The 22,759-nt window shown below is 43.0% G+C and overlaps 1 protein-coding gene across 2 annotated transcripts in view; it reads right to left on the bottom strand.

Annotated features, from left to right (window-relative positions):
• Positions 1 to 20,007, bottom strand: part of arl2bp (ADP-ribosylation factor-like 2 binding protein) — a 34,986-nt gene extending 14,979 nt beyond the window's left edge. Inside the window, exons 1-5 of one of the 2 annotated variants that reach the window (XM_078544144.1) lie at positions 19,724 to 20,007; positions 8,901 to 8,970; positions 4,537 to 4,598; positions 1,191 to 1,297; positions 446 to 531 (exon numbers count right to left, since the gene is read on the bottom strand). In XM_078544144.1, coding sequence (XP_078400270.1) covers positions 446 to 531; positions 1,191 to 1,297; positions 4,537 to 4,598; positions 8,901 to 8,970; positions 19,724 to 19,742 — 344 coding nt within the window. In that variant the 5' untranslated portion in view covers positions 19,743 to 20,007. Of the gene's footprint in view, positions 1 to 445; positions 532 to 1,190; positions 1,298 to 4,536; positions 4,599 to 8,900; positions 8,971 to 19,580; positions 19,587 to 19,723 lie in introns of those variants that run through there. The other variant, XM_078544145.1, reaches the window with a different exon arrangement.
• Positions 20,008 to 22,759: the final 2,752 nt, after the last annotated feature.

Below are 22,759 nucleotides of genomic sequence, written 5' to 3'. Positions count from 1 at the left end.
GTATTGATTCATGGCTGCTACATGGTTTTAAGGGATTAGGTCAACATCTGCTACCTTGTCCACATGGCCATTATTAATCCGTGTGCCTGCAGAGCAACAGCATGTCCTAACCTAGTGCCCAATTACTTCCAGCAGAGGACAATAGATAATGACAGAGAGTGGAAACATTGATTAATTTTCACTTCTCTAATCCAGCAGCACTTCTGCCAATTATAGTGCGTCACCCACCAGCCATCCTGAGGTCAATTAACTCTACACATTCTAGGGCTTGAACTAGAGGTCCTAGTTTGTATGGCTCAGCTACTCACTTGATGAACTAAGTCATCACAGGAGGCCAGAGTTGATTTTTGAGTGCATGAAAGTAACAAAATTAGAAAATGCCCCACAGTTCACAAGAACCAATATGTCCCTAGTTGACTACTTCCCCCCAAGTTGCTTAACTTACTGTAGTGATGTAATGAACGTAGTCATGCTGAAGGCTGGTCTCCTCTCTATCAACTGCTGTTCAATGTACTTCTCTAACAAATCAATCTGGGGGGAAGAAAGACATTGTTACTTACAGCTTGCCAAGGACAAAAACATTAAAATGGCTGATCTTATGGGATACTGACAGCTCTCAAATATTTAAGAAAGAAAATACTGGCGGCCCAGCATGCTGAGCCTGCAACTCACCGAGAGAAAAAAAAAACTTGAGTAATGCAAAACATGTTCTCGTTGTAGCTCTGTCATTTATCCCCATCAAGTAATTAAAGAGCATACATTTGTTTAAAAGAATCATATGAAACTTTATATCTTTTGAAAATCAGACCTACTGAACATATGACACAAAGATATGGAAAATAAATGGCTAATTGTGAAACACAAAAGCCTCCAGAGGAAGATAGCCTTACTTCAAGTACCATTACTGACATCTACTAACACTCGAGTTTCTTCTTGTTTTCAGACAATATTTCTGAGTTTTTTTTCCCTATGGGGCTGTATAAAAATCCATTTCAATTTTCCAGTTTCTCTTACCACCTCATCTTTACTATGGCTCTCACATAAAAACTAAACTGCCATTGGTACAGAATGCTATATGTTTAATAGAACGTTTCAGGAAATTATAGGTATAATCTATGTCAGTATACATATTCTACAGCATCTTAAATTGTCAGAGATACCAGAAAACGCCATTAAGGGCAGAGACTCACATATTCTTGGAAAATTGAAGTGTAAATAAGCTTGTTTTCTTCAGTATTCTCAAATTCCAAATAGTATTTATCCATAAAATTTCTCTGTAACTGCTGAAATTCTTCAACTGAAAGAAAGAGATTAAAAGATCATATTTTGCAGCATTAAGTGCCAAGTTTTGATCGCCAACTGTATTTGAATACACTGTAGTGCTATCAAACAGCGATATAGAAACTGTTGATGAAGTGAGCAGGATTTTGCAGTCATAGAGTCACACAGTCATTTATGGAACAGCAGGCGGCTATTTGGCCCATTGAGTGCATGCCAGCTCTCTGAAGATTTAATGGCACAATTCTGAAGAGTGTGGAAGGACAGAGGGATCTGGAGTTCCATGTGCATAATCTTTGAATTTGGCAGGACATATTGAGAGAGTGGTTAACAAAGCATTTGGGATCTTGGGCTTCATAAGTGGAGATATTGAGTATAAAAGAAGGGAAGTTATGCTGAACCTTTATAAAGCTCTGGTTATGCACAACTAGAGTATTGCATTCAGTTCTGGTTACTACACTTTAGGAAGGATATGAGAGTTTTTGAGAGGGGCAGAGGAGATTTACCGGAATGGTTCCAGGGATGGGAAATTTTAGCCACAAGGTTAGGTTAGAGAAACTGGGATTGTTCTCATTGAAGCAAAGGAGATTGAGTGGAGATTTGATAGATGTGTGCAAGATTATGACAGGTTTGGGCAAGGTAGGCAAGGAGACACTGTTCCCATTGATTGATGGTACAAGGACTAGGGCACACAGATTTAAGGTTTGGGCAAGAGCTACAGAGGGGATGTGAGGAAGAACATTTTTACACTGCAAGTAGTAATGACCTGGAACTCACTACCCACCATGGTGGTGAATCAATTATTTCAAAAGGAATTTGGGTAGTTTCTTGAAAGAAATAAACTTACAGTGCTTCGGAGATAGAGCGGAAGAATGGGATTGACTGGATTGCTATGGAAAGCTGGTGCAGACTCAATGGGCTGAATGACTATGACTCTAAACAGTTTCGATAAACATGGCAGGACAGGTGGTGTGCTGTGGCTGCAACACATGGGAGTGCATTATGAGTTGCGGAGAGCATTACGATCTCAGTCAACGACACCTGCACTACGTGTCTGCAACTTGAGGAACCTCAGCTAAGGGTTACTGGGCTAGAGTCCAAGCTGCAGACGTTGCAGTGTATCAAACAGGGGGAGAATTACCTGGACATTTTGTTCTGGGGCACAGTCATACCCCTTAATTGCTATAGTACAGCAATGACATGCCAATTAAGTTAAGTCATACATTACAATTGATCAATGGTCAGGGCCAGTCGGGTGTGACTGCATGTCAAGACGGATATGGGGATCCAGCATTGATGGAGGAACCTCATCCTTTGCCTTTGTCCAAAAGGTACAAGGTATTGCTATCTTTCTTCTTGGAATCATTGATCATCTCTGCTTCCACCACCTTTACGGACAGCAAGTTCCAGATCATTGCCACTCACTGTGTAAAAAAGTTCTTCCTTGCATCCCCCACTGCCCCAAAACTTACATCTAGTCCTAGTACCATCAGCTAATGGGAACAGTTCTTCCTTGTTTACTTTATCCAAACCTGTCATAATCTTGTACACCTCTATTAGATCTCCCCTCAATCTCTTTGCTCCAAGGAGAACAATTTCACCTTCTCCAACCGAAACTTGTAGCTAAAATCCCTCATCCTTGGAACCATTCTGGTAAACCTCCTCTGTGCCCTCAAATTTTTTTTGAAAGTATGGTGACCAGAATGGATGCAATACTCTAGTTGTGGCCTAACCAGAGCTTTGTAAAGGTTCCACACAATGTCTCTACTTTTGTACTCTGTACCTCTATTTATGAAGTCCAAGGTCCCATCTGCTTTGCTAACCATTCTTGTATTATGTCCTACCACCTTCAAAGATCAATGCATAAGCACCCTCAGGTTCCCCTATCTCTGCACACTGTGCCGTTAAGTCTATATTGCCTCTCCCTACCCCTTCTGCATCACCTCACGCTTCTCTGTATTAAATTCCACCTACCATTTGACTGCCCATTCTGCTAGCCTATCTGTTGCAGTCAATTTGTATCACCCTCATTGTTTATCACTCCTCCAAGTTTGGTATCATCGGCAAATGTTGAAATTTTGCTCTGTATTCCAATATCCAAGTTATTTATATATATATCAAAAAAAGCAATGGTCCTAGCACTGACCCTTGAGAAACACCACTGTCTATCATCCTCCAGTCTGAAAAATAACCATTTGCCATGGCCCGCTGATTTCTGTCCATAAACCTATTTTTTTTATCCAAGCTGGCGCTGATTCTCCTATTCCATGAGCCACAATTTTGTTAATCAGTCTTTTATGTAGTACTTTGTCAAACACTTTCTTAAAATCCATATAAGGCAACATCTATTGCATTCCCTTAACCAACCTTGGCTGCTACTTCTTCAAAAATTTAATTAGATTAATCAAACACATTCGGCCTTTTACAAATCCATGCTGGTTCTCCTTCATTAACTCACACTTCTCCAAATGCCTGTTGATTTTTTTTTTCTCTGATTATTATTTTTAAAACTTCATCCATCTTTGAAGTGAAACTAACTGGCTTTTAGTTGTTAGGACTGGCCTTACACCCTTCCTTGAATAAGAGTGTCTCATTTGCCACTCTCCAATCCTCTGGCACCTCTTCTGTATCTAGGGAAGATTGTAAGCTTATGGCAAGTTCTTCCGTTATCTTCACCCCGCTTCCTTTGGCAACCTTGGATGCAAGCCATCCAGAGCAGGCAATTTATCCACTCCAAGTATAGTGAGCCTTTCCAGTACCTCCTGCCTCTCAATTTTTATCCCATCCATTACTGTGACCGCGTCCGCTTCTATCGATAATTTATCAGCTTCCTCTTCCTCAGTAAATACCGATACTAGGTATGAATTATGTATTCTAGCCTTGCTCCGTACCTCTAAGCATTTATCACTCTCTTTAACCCGGTTAAGATCCACTCCACCTGCTGAATTACCATAAGCAATGATGCAAAAGATCTGCCAGAACTATAAAAGGTATCAAATTCCTGATAAAACAAACTTCAACAGTTGATGCTATTCTCGATCTTTTTCTCTCATATCTCGAATTAGGTTCCATATAGTACAGCAATGACATGCCAATTAAAAGAACAAACCAAATCTAAGGATTAAGGCATTTATAATGCTACAAATGTCATTTGGAGTAAATGGCTGTGAAACTCCCTTGGTATCTACAATACAAAGTGCAAAAGTGAGGTAAAAAGTTCAACTTTAAAATCATTTCTATGTCGTTGTTTTCACCTACCCATAATAATATCTTCTATGTGCCCAATTACTGTATCGAACTCGGCATCAACATCAGATGAACTGGATAAGTAAAGAGATGAAAAAAGGGATATTAACTTTTTAAAAGTGTAATTCATGCATAGTTGTATCATATTAGTATTTATTATATATAATGTATATCTAATTTCCAGAAATGGGCATCGATTCAAACATCTGCGTTGAGAGGAGGTCATACTGCATCTTCTCCGACTATGCAAAGCTACATCAGTTAATATGAAAGACATTTTTGTGACATCTCCTGATTGCTGTATGAAAGTTGAGATCCTTCAAACTGTTGTCTGTTTGAAGCTCCCTTCTATTTCTTATCTACAAGCCGCCCGTCAGCGACATTATCCGAAAACACAGTGCTAGTTTTCACATATACGGTGATGACACTTAGCTCTACCTCACCACCACCTCTCTCGACAACTTCACCATCGCTAAATTGTTAGCTTAGCCAAAATGCAGCACCAGATAAGCAGAAATATCCCCCAACCAAACACTGGGGAGGTTGAAGCCATTATCTTCAGTCCCTTCTACAAACTCCATTGCCTTGCTACCAACTCCATACCTCACCCTGGCAACAATATGAGGCTGAACCAGGCTGTTTACAACTTTGGTGACATGTGACCACAAAATGAGCTTCTGACCACATAGAGAAGCAATCACTAAGAATGCCTATTTCCACCTCTAATATCACCTATCTTTGCACCTGTCTCAGCTCATCTGCTGCTGAAACTCCCATCTGTGTCTTTGTTACTTCTAACGCACTCCTGACCGGCCTCCCATACTCTACGCTCCTAAACTTGAGGTCATCCAAAGCTCTGCTGCTCATGTCCTTACTTACACCAAGTCCCATTCACCCATCTTCTCTGTTCCCTCCATGACCCCGTCCCTCCCTAGCTCTGTAATTTCCTCCAGCCCCACAACCCTCAAGTATATCTGTGCTCATCTAGTTCTGGCCCCTTGAGCATCCCTGATTCTAATTACTCTACCATTGTTGGCCATGCTGTCAACTGCCTAGGCTCCAAGCTCTGGAATTCCCTCTCTAAGCCACTCTGTTTTTCTCCCTCCTTTTAGATGCTGCTTAGAATCTACCTCTTTGACCGAGCTTATGGTCATCTGCCCAAATATCTCATCTCCTTTGGCTTGGTGTCAAATTTTGCTTTATAATCCTACTGTGCAGGATCTTGGGACATTGTATTATGTTAAAGGTGCTATATAAATACAAGTTGTTGCTGTTCCTACAACCAAATCAGGTGCAACTTGCCAGCAGCTTGCTTTGTATTCTGAGCTTTAAAAACAGGAATGAGAGATAAAATTAACCTTAAGGGTAAGCAGTAATCAAGGATTTGCAGCATCCACACAACTATCTTCCTCTCTGGCAGTCTTCTGTTTCGTGAGACAATGGGTTGTGCCTTGGTGATCAGCTAGGTGTTAAACATCGCCTGGTGTGGCTCAGGAGCCCCACTCGGGAATGTCAGTCTCTGCTGCATTTTCTGCGGATGAAGACAGGGGGCTGAAAAGGTACACGATTCACTGGCCTGTTTTCTCTGGGCCTCTGAGCTAGTCGAACTTTCCATTTCTCCTTGACTTTTCCAATGTCCCTCCTAACAGGCAGTCCCTGACCATTAGTGGCTATCTTCCAGTTCTCTGTGGCTGTGTTGGTGTCTGCCATCTTCACCTCTCACTTGCAGGTGTCCTTGTAGTGGAGGCATTCACCAGGTGGTGAACTAGTGGCCAGTTCACTGTACAGAAGGTCTTTGGATGTACAGCCGTTATCCATCCAATGACGTGACCAAGCCATCACAAACTTTGTCTGCTTTGTAATGAGTGTATGCTGACAGAATTAAATATATATATATGTATATCACATCACAGAATGACAGTACAGAAGGGGGGCATTTGACTCATCATTCATGTGCTGGCTCCTTGAAAGAGTTCTCCAACTAGTCTCAAGCCCCCCCTCCCTCACAGCCCTGCAATTCCAGTTTGAAAGTTATTATTGAATCGGTTTCCAGGCAGTGCATTCCAGATCGTAACAACTCTTTGCAATTTTCCCCCCTCACCTCTCTCAACAACTTTACTGTCGCTAAATGATCTAGTTCTTTTGCCAATTACATAAGTCTGTATCCTCTGGTTACCAACCCTTCTGCCATAAGAAACAGTTTTTCCTTATTTACTGTATCAAAACCCTCCAGGATTTTGAATACCTCTATCAAGTTTCCCTTTAACCTTCTTTGCTCTAAGGAGAACAACTCCATTCCTCTATTTGCTTCACAAATCAGTCTTTCAACCCAGATACCATTCTAGTAAATCTCTACATCGTCTCCTAGGCCTTGACATCTTTTCTAAAACATGGTGCCAAAAATCAGAAACAATACTCCAGCTGGGGTCTAACCAGTGTTTTACGAAGGTTTAACATAATTTCCTTGTTTTTGTACTCTATGCCTCTGCTTATAAAGAGGATTTCATATGCCTTTTTAAACAGCCTCTCAACCTGTCCTGCCACCTTCAAAGGTCTGACTACATATACCCCCATGTCTCGCTGTTCCTGCACCCCCTTTAAAAATGTATTAGTGTAATCAGTCGTTCTGATAATAAATGAATACTGTTTCAATACTGGAGAAACTTTAGTGTTTAAGTTTAAAATTGACCCAATATGAATGTCAGAATAAAGTACATTAAAATTGTTTTATCATTTGAGAGAATATATATGATAGCTATAACTGATAACGGTGTGCACATTGAAGCAATATTCTCTTTGTGATGATTCAATTACACTCCAGTTTTCATCAAAGATGGACACCAATATGTCACATTTAAGAATTAATTGTAATGCAATTAAGATTCTTCATTAGAAGGCAGCTGAAACAAACAGCCTGGAAGGAAAACAATGTGATTGGAGTGTAGCCAGTAACCCTGTAAGAAGATATGGATGTGTCACAAAGGAATGGTAAGATACAAGATGAGTAAAACCATGCTAACAGCTGTTGCAGCTTGTGAGCAAATCTCAGAATAAAAGGGACATCAACAACACGGATACGAAATTGGCTGAGTGACAGGAAACAGAGTACTGGTTAATGGATGTTTTCTGGACTAGAGGAAGGTTTGTAGTGGAGTTCCCCAGGGGTCAGTATTGGGACCCTTGCTCTTCCAGATATATGTTAATGACCTAGAACTTGGTGCACAGGGCACAATTTGCGGATGATAGGAAACCTGGAAGCATTGTGAACAGTGAAGAAGACAGTGTAGAACTTTCAAAAGGACATAGACAAGTTGGTGGAATGGACGGACAAGTGGCAGATGAAGTTCAATGCAGAAAAATGTGAAGTAATTAATTTTGATAGGAAGAACATGGAGAGATAATATAAAATAATAGGTCCAATTCTAAAAAGGGTGCAGGAGCAGAGGGACCTGTGTATATATTTGCACGAGTTATTGAAGGTGGCAGGACAGGTTGAGAGAGCAATTAATAAAGCATACAGTATCCCTATTTATTAATAGGGGCAGAGAGTACAAGAGCAAGGAGGTTATGCTGAGCTTCTATAAGACACTAGTTCAGCTTCAGCTGGAATATTGTGTTCAGTTCTGGGCAGAGCACTTTAGGAAAGGTGTGAAAGCATTAGAGAGTGTGCAGAAAAGATTCACGAGATTGGCTCCAGGGATGAGTAATTTCAGTTATATAGTTAGACTGGAGAAGTTCGGATTGTTTTCCTTGGAGGTGAGAAGTCTGAGAGGAGATTTGATAGAGGTATTCAAAATTATGAGCGTAGATAGGGAATTATTCCCACTCATGAAAAGATCAAGAACAAGGGTGCTTGTTTGGAAATTTTTTAAGAGATGGTGATGCTGATCTTTACAAAATCTGAGATAAAGAAAAGCTGCTTGAAAAGGGAAGCATAATAATTCCCAACTAATGACCACAAAATAGATAGATACTTGATGTTTCTATCACAGGAGTAACATGTGCCATGGTATTGTTATTTAGATGTATATTTAACATGATTAAGTTTATATGAAGGAAAGTTTGATTATACAATTTCTGTTAGGGTTCAAAAGGACATTCTATGAGTATAGGAGGCTTTTAGAAAAATTGGTTATTTGTATGCTTGTAAAGGTCACTGAAGGGCACCAAGTAATGAATGTTACATAATACAGGGTGTATTGCAATGCAGTTTTTGTAAACTTGTCATTGAAAAAAATATCTTTTTGCTGTTTCCTGTTATTGAAGCCATTGAAGAATTACAGAAAGCTTTGAATTCTTGAAATATTCTAAATCCAGGGCTCACATTTTGTACTCTAAATCCTAACAAAGTAACTCGATGACAGAAGGTTACTTACACAGATGTAGCAAGATTGTCATCCTCCGTATCCTCCATTTCTACCACTCGATCTCCAGTACCAAACAGAACTATCCAAAACAAAAAATAAAAGTCAAAGTAGGCCAACCTCTCATTTGCTATATATAATAAAATCCAATTATTCATCTGTAAATGTATAAGGTTAGAAATTGAAGTACTGTGATATATAAACCGTACAGGTAGTAAGTTGCCTCAGGTCAGGTAAGAATCAAAAGCTGGGAACGGCTTCCTGATTCCTTAGCGGAATGTTGCCCAATTCACTGCTCAATGTGGAATGGTGCCATACGGATCAGGAAGCTTCAATCTCAACTCTGTGCCCAATTAGTTGGTTTCAGCAAAGCATGTATGACAGGGGCTTCAATGGGCCACGAGGGAAAAGTGTGAACAGGGAGGAAGAGTAATAGCCAGAAAAATCCATACATGTTGATATGTCAGGACAAGCTCAGATTTGGGGATGGAATGAGTTGATTAAAGGCACAGCTGACTGAAATAATTGCTAAAGTCAATAACAAGACTATTGCACTACCTGTAAAGCACTGGGCTACTCAGGTGCCTTCAACATCTAACCAACACATGCATTTATAAGTGGAGTGAACATACGGCCATCAGGTTTTTAACAAGGCTATTTCAGCAGACCAACTCTCCTCATGCTCGAACCAGAACAGCAGTCAGGCTGACAAAATACATCATAACACAATTCTCCCATTTCCCCCTGTGAGCGAGGTACTGTGTTGATGTGTCACCGAGCTGCTCGAGAGGGAACCCTATACACCAGCATCTAGTACTAGCCTGGATGCCGACTGAAAGACATCCAAATTGTGATTTTGTCATGACCGGCTGGGTACTCCTGTGCACTCAGTACTTTGACTGACATTCAGAGCAATCTAAGATGCCTACATAGAATCCACAACACAGAAATAAGTTTTACTCAGCTACCAATACCACACTGGTAGCAGAAGGAAAGAAATCCTCTGGTACTATACCTTTTTCTAACGAATTATTAAATATGAGTAGTAATGCTTCATGCCTTTAAATATATTTATCTCATTACTCATCTCTTCATTCAATGTCATATTTACCTGTTCTATTTCCCTGATAAATACTAAAGCAAAATAATTATTTAATATTTTTGCTATTGTTACCTGTAGTATTATCCTGTCTATTCCTTAATGGTCTTATTCCAAACAAAGCCTACCTCTTTTCATTCATGTGGCTGGGGCAATAATCCAGAGGTCATTACCCTTGAGGTCCTGCCTTTAATTCAGAGCCTAGCTCCTGACACTCTTAACAGGATTGCCCTGTCCCTACCTATGTCGTTTGTTCCAAAGTGGTCCACTACAATTGGATTTACCTCCTCCCTTTCCAAGTTCCTCTCCAGCCGCTGTGAGGTATCCCTTACATTGGCACCAAGTAGGCGACACACACTTCGCTATACTTGTTCTTCATTGCAGAGGACATTAACTATCCCCCTAATTGAGTTTCCTATTTTACTGCCACATTTCTATTCTGCTCTTTTCCCCTGAACAGCCTTCTAAGTCTAAGTCTAATGTGCCTTGGTCTGCATTGTGGTTGACCTCCCTGCAGTCTTTCTCCTTGTCCTCACAGGTTGCTGTAAAGGGTCAACATTAGAAGCATACATGATGCTGATGTAATAATGATGTCAGATCACATGACTGAGAACGAAGCGAGGTCTGGAAGGAGGAGAAGCTCCAGCCTCGTGTAGAGGTCCAAATGTGTAAATACTTACTGTAAATAAAGAGTAATAGCTTTGAGAAACTACGCACTTGAGCAGCAGCATGTTTTGGGAGAATAGACAATCCCTTGTTACAGTCCCCAGGTATGGTCCCCCAATTTGTTATGATCATGGATGAGATACCCCATATTGTTAACTTCCCGAATGTGACTGCAACTTTGTTTTGCTCCCAGGTGAGGAGGAATGAACTGTCTCCCCTTCTTTATTCAACCCGCAATTGGTTGGTCGCAACAAGGTTCATTTAAAAGGGATCCCTTCCCTCATGGATACCCTTTACCCAGTCCAAAGTTATTAGTTTTAGAAGGAGCCAATTTAACCAGGCTTTTGAGTGAAAGAAAGAGTAAGTTTATTAGTTAGTAAAAACCCGAGAAAAAAATCATGAAAACGCAACATACATAAACAGATTAGAAATGAGAAGTTGAGTCCAAAAATAAAAGCTAAAAATAAGATATACGAATCAGTCTTTGGCTTGTCCATGAGTACGTTGCGAAATGTTGCGGCCATTAAGTTGTGATTCCGGTAGAGGTGACTTTGGCAGTTCAGCAATTGCTTTGGAGACACTTGGTTCAGCAGGTTAGCTGAAGGAGTTGTCCTGTTTCCTTTTTGACTGTGGCTTTGCTGACTTGCCTCCAGCCATAGAGAGTGAGAAGATTTTTATCTGCAAGCTGCAGGGGTGTCTAGTTGCTGTTGTCCTGCTGTGATGTTCATAGCACACCAGAACTAGAACACACCAATCAGGTTGGCAGCTGGCTTTTTGGCTGCTTTTCGTGTATTCCTGGAAGGGAAAAACAAACATGTCTTTCGCCCAGGATCTGCTTTCTTTTAACTCAGATCATGTCCACATTCTGAGACATAACTCAACAGAAGATGGTTTCTGCTGAGATGGTAATCAGTCCCCACTGTCTCTACAACCACAGGAGATTAAAGTTCAGTATTATGTATTGCATTTCTTCCTTTCAAGTGTCTGTCTGCAGTAGGCTTGACATATTTTTAGGTGCGACATTCCAGGGCATCTCTGGATTAGTTGGTCAAATATAACCCACATAGGAAGTTTCCAGAAGGTGGTTATGTTACAGTCTCAGTCAGCTTTTCCTGTATGCCCCTTTTTTAAAAAACACGTTTTCCTCAAAATGTTCAATGTGCCCGAAAGTAATTCAGGGCTTTGATCTGCTGTCGTGACACCCCAACCCCCCGTCTAGATCCCGACCACACAACAAAACATGGTGGCTGTGAGTTAAAGACCCAGAAAACCATGAAAAGATACAGAGCTAGCAAACAAATAGATCCTCGAAGGAAGCTCACCAAGACGTCAGAGTAGATGCTGGATGAGACACAGACCTAGAGACTGGACAGCAGTGAGTACAGGCCCAAAGCAGCAAGTAGCAGCACAGAAGCAGGAACAATTCCAGGGCTCAGCAGAAGCACGGAATCCACACTACCACGCCCAGAATCTCATTGCTGAGTACAGAATGCTCGCAACAGACCCAGAACTGGAGAAAAAGTCTCACAAGGTACAGAATTGCTTCAGGATTACACAAAAAAGATAAAAAAAAAGACCAGGTGAGTACACTACTTTATGTAGTAGGATCTATTGCTGACAACATGATAGCAAGGCTGGGGTTGATGAGGCTTCAACTCCAAGTCTTATGAGCTTTTGACTCTTATTTCAGTGTCTGTCAGAATTTAATAATAGAGGGATAAATTCAATAAAAGAAAGCAAAGGCCAGGCAAAAGCATGGATTCGTTCATCATGATCTGTCATGAAGCTATTAATGTATATAACATTATTGGAAATTATTTTTTAAAAAATAGAGGGTTAGTCTGTGGGTGTGTCTTAATTGGATTAAAGCCAGCTAGCCTAGGTGCTTTGATATATACTAGTTTTGAGAAGCAAACAGAGAAGTAGAGGTACATTTGCATTTTGTTGAATACAGCATTCAAGAAGGGGAGTGAAATCTGGCATCTAGCTAGCAGAGACCAAGCAATGTTTATATTAATAATAAAATTGGTGCTATGAAAGGGGTTTTTATTGTTAGAAGAGGCAGGGTTCAAAGGTGCTGGTGATACAACGAGAATTTACATTCAGTGAGGTGTGCTGGGTATAACTGATAGCAGTTTTGTGTGTGCAGAGCAGTTTTGAGTGTGCAGAGCAGAGGCAATGTATGATCAAAGCCTGTGAGCCCTCCATTGTGTCTGCAAAGGAACCAAAGTGAAAGGAACCTCATTTTGAATTTGTAAGGTGAAAATGCTTTGCCTGGTGTCTACTTAAAGTCTATGGGTTGCTGTTGCCTTAATGGAGATTAGTTTGGGAATTTGTTAAAAGTTATGATGGCAGTAGTATGTAGCCATAAGGCATAGAAGTAGGCCATTCGGCCCATCGAGTCTGCTCCACCATTCAATGAGATCATGGCTGATCTGATAAACTTCAACTCCACTTTCCTGCCTTTTCCCCATAACCCTTGATTCCCTTACTGATTAAAAATCTGTCTATCTCAGCTTTGAATATACTTAACGACCCAGCCTCTACTGCCCTCTGCTGTAAAGAATGCCACAGATAGACTACCCTCTGAGAGAAGAAATTCCTCCATCTGTTTTAAGTGGGCACCCCCTTACTCTGAGATTATGCCCTCTGGTCCTAGGCTCTCCCACAAGGGGAAACAACCTCTCAGGATCTACCCTGTCAGGCCCCCTAAGAATCTTATATGTTTCAATAAGGTCGCCTCTCATTCTTCTAAACTTCAATGAGTACAGGTCCAACCGACTCAGCCTCTCCTCATAAGAAAATCCCCGGGATCAACCTAGTGAACCTCTCTGGACTGTCTCCAATACCAGTATATCTTTCCCTAGATAAGGGGACCAAAACAGTATTCTAGGTGTGGTCTAACTAGTGCCTTGTATAGTTTTAGAAATACTTCCCTATTTTTATACTCCATTCCCTTTGAAATAAAGGCCAACATTCCATTTGCCTTCCCTATTATCTGCTGAGCTTGTATGCTAGCTTTTTGGGATTCATGCATGAGGATCCCCAAATCCCTCTGTGCTGCAGATTTCTTCAGTCTTCATATATATTTAGCTTGTGTAAATTAATAAATGTCTCATGTATTGTGATATAAAACTTCTCAAGAACTGGTGGTCTGATTCCTGAATTCAGAGTTGCATCTCAAACATACCAAATGAAAATACAGGTTATGATGGTTGTTTAAAGTTTCCCTCTGGGATTTTCAAATAACTCAGCTTTACCAACTGCTGTGTCATAACAAATCTCTATAGGCCGGTAGGGAACTACGATTAAGAATTTTAAAGGGTGAGCTGATTCTTGACAATGCATTATCAGGTCACTTACAGACAAGAGAGGATTTAACACGAGTGAAAACAGTGCAGATTGTGAGGCAAATGAAATTCATGAAACAGAACCGGACGTTTGTTCGTGGGGAAGGAGAAGTCCTGTGGAGAAGGTAAAGAGAGACCATTCAGTTTGTAGGCCGTAGAATAGAAAGCACGGCAAGCCTAAGCCCACCAAAACAGGACAAAGCTCACCAACTGCCATTTTGGAATGTCTTTGGTGTGGCAGGAATAAACCACACAAGCAAGAAGAATGTCCAACAGTGGGTGGGCTTGGGGGGGTGGGGGGGGAGTGTGTCATTGTGGAAAAAAGGCCACTTTAAAACTGTTTGTCACTTGAAAACACTGAAATATATACATCAAGGAATCCTCGAACATCTCTGTCATTCAAAATCAAGAATGCTCTCTACTAAGCAGAAAGGTATGCCTGAAACTGAAATTAATCAAAAAAGTGGACAAAGTTGCTGATGAGAACTACAGCAGCACATTTCAAAATGAATTTCCAAAATCGTTTACAGGCCTAGGAAAACTAAAGGCTGAGTACCATATCACCCTACAAGCTGATGCTAAACCAATTTGCCCCTTTACACCGAGGAAAGTCCCTCACCCATGCTTGGACAAAGTCAAGGGTGAAATTGAAAAGATGCAGCAGCAAGGGGCTATCTCACTGACTATCATGCCAACAAAATGTTGTTCAGGAATGGTTATGGTCCCAAAGTCAAACGGCTTCATAAAAATTTGTGTGGATTTAACTCATTAAAGAAGATCCTAGGAGACAACCAAAGGTCTGTAACTCTTTACTATGGGCATGTGAAGCAGTGGTGTTCCCCTGGCATGGCTCAGCCTAAGAGAGAGTGCGTGGAAGAAAGCTTGAATGTACATGGCAATCCAAGGAAGAGAAGCATAGGAAGGAGAGTTTGAACGCTGGAGGTGGACCCTTTGTAAGGCTTCTGAGAGAAAGCGCCGGTTGGGAGAAGATTCCAAAGCAGGTTCTTCATGAGTGGAGATAGGAAACCCTCATGTGAAAGACAGAGTTTAGTGAGAGCGGTTGGCTCACAGTGTGACAAACGTCTGGGGGAAGTTGATGAGGGATCCATAGCATCCATTTGGGGTGGTATCTGTCACTTGATTTCAGAGTGTGGTGTGCCTGACCATTGGTTACCTATTGGTTCACACAGACTGTGTACTTACTGTGAACATTAGAGTATAAGGTAGCTTTTGTAATGTGTTATCCTTATGAATCTATATATATCTGTAAAGGTATAATTGTGGGTGAAGGAGTATTGTAATTTAGTTCATCTTTTCTTGTTGAGTAAATGTTTTATTCTTTTGTTAAAAGTTCAGCAGCTGACTCCTGTGAATCTGTTCAATAGCGATTCCCCATGTTTCTAAACAAAAAATAAAAGTTAGGATTTATCAAGCTGGGTTCCACCCTGGGATCTGGTTTGTCCAGTAGTAACATCCACTGGGATCATAACTTCGTCAAGGAGGTTGAAGCATATACATCCTTAATCACTCAACACTTATCAGCTACTGCAAAAAAGTTGCAGGAAATAAAACAAGCCCCAGCAGCAAAATGAAGAATGTTTCCGAGTCCGAGAATATTGTCTATAAGGTTGGTTAGACTATACCCCCACAAATCCAATACTTTGAGCAGCGCAAGCACCTCACTGTCAACTTACTAGTCTTCAACAAGAGAATAGTCACGCCCAGAACACTTGGCCTTTATATTCTTCAAAGATTTCACCAAGGTAATCCAGGAATAGCAAAATGATGTGCGAAAACACAGCAGTCTCATGGCCAAGCTTTATTCCCTCTATAGAAGAAATGATTTCTAACTGTCTTACTTGTGTCGTAAGCAGCCAGGAACAAAAACTCAAACCCAATATCACCACGAGAAGGTAAAACAGCATGAGGGAGAAGAGAGCAGCAACCAGGCTTGGAATTTTATTCACAGGCATATAGCACGTGAGTTACCAGTGCTGAGGCCCAGGGAGAGAGTATGGGTCCGGGACCAACAGAAAGGAGGCACAATCATCGAAAAAAACTCCACAACCAAGATAGTACAGGATTGAGACAGACCAGGGTACCACAAGGAGATACCACAGCAGCTTACTATCCTTGGAGAGAAAACCAATAGAAATGTGTGCTTACTACTCAGATCCTGAAGAAGAAGAAGAACAACGACGAACATAGGATATAGGAGCAGTAGGCCATTCAGCCCATTGAGCCTGTGCTGCCATTCAAACAGATCATGGCTGATCATGTGCCTCTTAAACCATTTTTCTCATGACCCATACACCCCTTGTTGTCATTAGTATCCAGAAATTTATTGATTTCTGTCTTGAACATGCTCAATGATTGAGCTACCACAGCCCTCTGGGGGAGAGAATCACAAAGATTCACCATCCTCTGAATGAAGAAATCCCTCCTCATCTCAGCTTTAAATGCACTGTCCCTTATTCTGAGATCGTGTCCCCTGGTTCTAGACTCGCCAGCCAGGGGAAACATCCTAACCACATCTACCCTGTCATGCCTTATCATCTCTCATTCTTCAAAACTCTAGAGAATACAGTTCCAGTTTCCTCAATCTCTCTTCATAAAACAATACCACCGTCCCAGGGATTGGTCTGTTGAACCTCCGATGCACCCTCTCTCTATGACAAATACATCCTTCCTCAGATAAGGAGAAGAAACTATACATAATAATCCAGATGCGTTCTCGCCAAGACCCTATAGACTTCCTACAGCCACTCAGGAGAAGAACACTCACACCAACAGAGGGAGAGTATGGAATATCCTTGGTCTCAAAAGGAGATCAGAATGAGATCAGGGAGATTAGTGGAGGCACCTCAGAGTTAATCATGTGAAGCCTGAGACTTTTGGGGGGAAATGTAGGAGGATGTAAATATGACGGGAATAAAGACTTGGTAGGAGATGTAGATTAAAGGGTCAACATCAGAAGCATACATGATGCTAATGTAATAATGATGTCAGATCACATGACTGAGAAGTACACAAGATCTGGAAGGAGGAGAAGCTCCAACCTCATGTAGAGGTCCAAATGTACAAATACTTGCTGTTAATAAACAGTAATGGTTTTGAGAAACAACAGACCCGAATAGCATACTTTGGGAGAATAGGCAATCACCAAAACCCCTGTCTAGACCCGACCACACAACGAAACAGTAGCGAGTATATCGTACCAGTTGTACAGGACCTGTGTCTGCTGGACCTCCCACTCAACCGCTCCTAAATCCTCACTACTTGGTTCCCTTCCTTGAACCTGTCCTTCCCTTGGGGTGTGACTATATTCTTGATAAAACTGCCCAGAAACTCCTCCCCCTCTCTCAGGTATCAGAGTCTGTTATTCTCACACTCCAGCTTAAGGACTCTGAGCCACAGAGATTCAGATGGAGACATCTCCTGCAAACACGTTTGCTCGGGATGGTCCTGCTGTCCACAAACTCCCAAATTATGCAGTCCAAACACAGCCTGCTCTGAGATACTGTAGGCTAGCCTTATTTTACTTATTTACTTAATTAATTGAAATCTTTATTCAACAGTTATTTGTAGTTATATCAAGTAGTTTAACTAGTTAAGCTATACATTTAATACAGTACTTATACTTTCCTGGTTTCAAATTTAAACTACTCCGCTAGTTTAGAGAAAAAAAGGAAACTTTAAAACTTACCAACTAATCATCCACCTGTTTACCTAATGAATGCTTCTGGACTCAGCTCTTAGGTCTCACTGTCTCCCGCTCCCCTATTGGACGACTCCCTGTTCTATAAAAGAACAGAACACCACCTCTTCCCTCATTGCACCGAATTCCCTCACTCATCAAATTCTCCAAATTGACTGATTACTGTGTTGCAGCAGTACTCTGTCGAGCTGGACTCTATGCTATTTACTTTTTGTATAAGCGAAAGCTCCTGTATTTATACCAGCTGAAATTCCAAAAACCTGAGTTAAGCATTGCGTACTAGGTAAGCAGTTCTAACTAGCCACCTAATTAACCATCTGTGCAGGTGCCTCTTTACCATTCAATAAGACTGAAAGAAACTACAAGTTAAATTAGCTTAAATTAAATGCTAAATGCCAACTTGGCTAGATTTTATAAAGAGATTGACCCTTAAAATTCTTGCACTTATCAAATTCCCCAAGTTAAGTACTCTGTCGTAACAGTATGCCACCATGCTGGACTTTGTGCTACTTCTGGTCACCCTAATGTTTTATAAAGACTCATCGTAACTCATTGCTATTGTACTCAATGCCTCTATTTCTAAAAGCCATGAACAGCCTTTTCAATCTGCCCTGCCACATTCAATGATTTGCGAACATAAATCCCCAAAGACGCTCTGCTCTTGCATGCTCTTTAGAGTTGTATAATTTCCTCATCCTTCCTACCAAAGTTTACCACTTTACACTTCACTGCACTTAATTTCATTTGCCAAATGTCCACTATTCCATCAGCCTATATCCTCTTGAAGTCTATCACTACCCTCTTACAGTTCACAATAGTGCCAGCCCCGGTCTCTCATCTGGTGATCTCCGGGCCCCCCCAGCCCCGGTCTCTCACCTAGTGATCTCCAGGCCTCCCAGCCCCGGTCTCTCACCTGGTGATCTCCAGGCCTCCCAGCCCCGGTCTCTCACCTGGTGATGTCCGGGCCCCCCAAGCCCCGGTCTCTCACCTAGTGATGTCCGGGCCCCCCAAGCCCCGGTCTCTCACCTGATGATGTCCGGGCCCCCCAAGCCCCGGTCTCTCACCCGGTAATCTCCGGCCCCCCCCCCCCCCCCAGCCCCGGTCTCTCACTTGGTGATCTCCGGCCCCCCCCAGCCCCAGTCTCTCACTTGGTGATCTCCGGCCCCCCCAGCCCCGGTCTCTCACCTGGTGATGTCCGGGGCCCCCCAAGCCCCGGTCTCTCACCCGGTAATCTCCGCCCCCCCCCAGCCCCGGTCTCTCACCTGGTGATCTCCGCCCCCCCCCCAGCCCCGGTCTCTCACTTGGTGATCTCCAGGCCCCCCAGCCCCGGTCTCTTACCTGGTGATGTCCGGGCCCCCCAAGCCCCGGTCTCTCACCTGGTGATCTCCGGCCCCCCCCAGCCCCGGTCTCTCACCTGGTGATCTCCGGCCCCCCCCAGCCCCGGTCTCTCACTTGGTGATGTCCGGGGCCCCCAAGCCCCGGTCTCTCACCTGGTGATCTCCGGCCCCCCCCAGCCCCGGTCTCTCACTTGGTGATGTCCGGGGCCCCCAAGCCCCGGTCTCTCACTTGGTGATGTCCGGGGCCCCCAAGACCCGGTCTCTTACCTGATGTCCGGGGCCCCCAAGCCCCGGTCTCTTACCTGGTGATCTCCAGGCCCCCCAGCCCCGGTCTCTTACCTGGTGATCTCCAGGCCCCCCAGCCCCGGTCTCTCACCTGGTGATCTCCAGGCCCCCCAGCCCCGGTCTCTCACCTGGTGATCTCCAGGCCCCCCAGCCCCGGTCTCTCACCTGGTGATCTCCGGCCCCCCAGCCCTGGTCTCTCACCTGGTGATCTCCGGCCCCCCAGCCCCGGTCTCTCACCTGGTAATCTCCGCCCCCCCCAGCCCCGGTCTCTCACCTGGTGATCTCCGCCGCTCCCAGCCCCGGTCTCTCACCTGGTGATCTCCGGCCCCCCAGCCCCGGTCTCTCACCTGGTGATCTCCGCCCCAGCCCCAGTCTCTCACCTGGTAACCTCAAGGCCATTGTTGAAAAGTTCCTCTCCACAGCAACGGAAGTAACCGGTCCCACCACAAACCCGTCCCACCACAAACCCGTCCCCACTACAAACAGCGGCGGCACCGCAGGTTCCCAGGACCGACTATTGGGAAAATCAAAAGACAGGCGATGGCCGTGGACTCAGATCAACATCAGCGGCCACTCTGCGATCTCCTCATTAACTCTTCCCCCGGATTAAATTTACCACCAATTCCCAGCTTCCGGTCCGCAAGCTCTGGAACCGGCAGCCGTTAGCCACGAGTCCGCCTCAGCTCCGCGAGGGCGACAAACAGGCTGGGGCGCTCCACGAGGGGTGTCAAACGGGCTGGCGCGCTCCGCGAGGAGGAACAAATGGGCTGGCGCGCTCCGCTCCGCGAGGGGGAACAAATGGGCTGGCGCGTTCCGCTCCGCCCCGCCAGGGGGAACAAACGAGCTGGCGCGCTCCGCCAGGGGGACAAATAGGCTTTTATTTGAGCTATTACTTCCTACTGCTTTAATCAACAAATGGCCTGCAGAGTTGTTGCTATTAAAAGTATTACTCTTCCCACATCCCTTGAAAAGTTTCCAATAATTTTGTATTTGTTCTTGTTTTGGGACTGCTCCAAACATAGCCACAACTTATGCAGCTGTGAAAAGGTATGTAGCGACCATTAGTCTATGGATTGATACCCTGATGCTGGTAAAAGGCTGGAGATTATAAACCATCAATTCCCCTCCCCCCAGTTCAAAACAACATCCAATTTGACGGCGATAGCCTATACACTTTGGACTTCAGCAAAGCTTTTGATAAGGTCCCGCATGGGAGACTGATAACGAGGGTAAGAGCCCATGGGATCCAAGGCAATTTGGATCCAAGGCAATTTGGATCCAAAATTAGCTAAGTAGGAGGAAGCAGTGGGTGATTGTCAAGGAGTGTTTTTGTGACTGGATGAGTGTGTCTAATGGGGTTCCACAAAGATTGGTGTTGGGTCCCTTGCTGTTTGTGGTATATATAAACAATTTAGATTTGAAATCAGGAGGGTTGTACAGTAAGTTTGCAGATGACACGAAAATTGGTGGGGTGGTAAATAGTGAGGAGGATTGCCTTAGATTACAGGAGGAAATAGACGGGTTGATCATTGGAAATGGAATTTAATTTGGATAAGTGTGAGGTGATGCACTTGGGCAGGACAGGAATACACGATGAATGGTAGAACCCTGGGAAGCACCGAGGACCAAAGGGACCTTGGTGTGCATGTCCACCGATCCCTTAAGGTAGCGGGACAGGTGGTTAAGAAGGCATATGGGATACTTGCCTTTATTAGCTAAGGCACAGAATAGAAGAGCAGGGAGGTTATGCTGGAACTGTGTAAAATGCTGGTTAGGCCACAGCTAGAGTATTGCATGCAGTTCTGGAATCTGCATTATAGGAAGGATGTGATTGCCTTAGAGAGAGTGCAGGGGAGATTTACCAGGATGTTGCCTGGGCTGGAGAGTTTTAGTTGAGGAGAGATTGGAGAGACTGGGGTTATTTTCCATGGAGCAGAGGAGATTGAGGGGGGACATGATTGAGGTATATAAAATTATGAGGGGCAGAGATAAGGTAGACAGGAAGGAACTTTTCCCCTTGGTAGAGGGAACAACCACCAGGGGACATAGATTTAAGATAAGGGGAAGGAGGTTTAGAGGGGATGTGAGGAAGAATTTTTTCACCCAGAGTGGGGTGAGAATCTGGAACTCACTGCCTGAAAGGGTGGTAGAGGCAGAAACCCTCATAACATTTAAGTAGTATTTGGATGTGCACTTGCGATGTCATGGCATACAAGGCTATGGGCCTGGTGCTGGCAAATGTGATTAGAATAATTAGGTACTTGTTTGACCAGCAGACTCAATGGACTGAAGAGCCTTTTTCTGTGCTGTAGACCTCTATGACTACGCTGGTGAGAGCAGAGTTACTTATCCCAATTAGAGATGAATGTTGAACACAGTTGTGTAGCTATTACAAGGGGCATAAACCTTTCAGTACTTTATAGTTAAGGTCATTGCTATTCATCAGCAAAATTATGTTCAGGCTCTTGCCACATTTAGTGGATTGTAACTTTTTACAAACCTTTTGGTTAATCTTCTAGAATTTGACAATTCTGGATTAGGTACTGAAGATAGTAACCCCAATCAGTCCATGCAAAGTGCAATGCTCTATAGCTGCCTCCTCTCCTTTTCATCCAGCCCCATTAACTTATCCTTTTTCCCTTCAATCTCCCAGCTGACCTGTATGAGGGGATGTCTGGACCAACCAAAAACTTACAGCTGTCACTAAAAAGGAAATCAGAAATTCAGATTCCAATACCTGAAGATAGCAGCCTGTTCCACTATCCTCTGGACAAGAACCAGCTCCTGCTATCTAACCTACAACTGGTCTTACACAAATTTGACTAATGGTCTCTGAAACCCATTTGGAATAAGTATCAGCTAGAACACACAATCTATTCCATCTTATAAACCACAAATTAGATCACCCCCAAGTCTACACTTCCTTAAAGTGGACAGTATGTAGGAGGAACAGTATTCTCAGTGCCAACAAAAATGGTGTTGAATGAAAACAGACACCAAGAATACTGAAAGTCAAAGGTCATTACAAAGTTGCAGTAACTAATCTCCTAGTCATAAGGCACAATTTTCAAGCCAGCTCAAAAGGGATTCTAGCATCACAAGCTTTTTCACAACCAGTTTTGTAACAGTAAATGGAAATATATTGAAATATTTGACAGCGATAAAGGGACTGCATTTCAGCACCAGGGAAGGTAATTGTAACTACCCAAAAGTTATGATTAGAAATTAATCATGTTACATACAAAATATTCATTCTTAAACAGTGGAAGTAAACTTAAATTGTACATCTATTTAGTCAAAAATATACAATGGGAAGCACAATGTTAATTTGTTCTAAACACCAATCCATAGACAAAATTGAATGTGAAAATATCACTCATTTTACATTGTTCTAATAAATTTCTCAAGTCTTCAAA

This window comes from Cetorhinus maximus, chromosome 6 (assembly GCF_964194155.1).
Source record: "Cetorhinus maximus chromosome 6, sCetMax3.hap1.1, whole genome shotgun sequence".
Lineage (NCBI taxonomy): Eukaryota > Metazoa > Chordata > Chondrichthyes > Lamniformes > Cetorhinidae > Cetorhinus > Cetorhinus maximus.
Note: the sequence above shows the minus strand (reverse complement) of the source record. Positions and strands in the feature narration are given on the sequence as shown.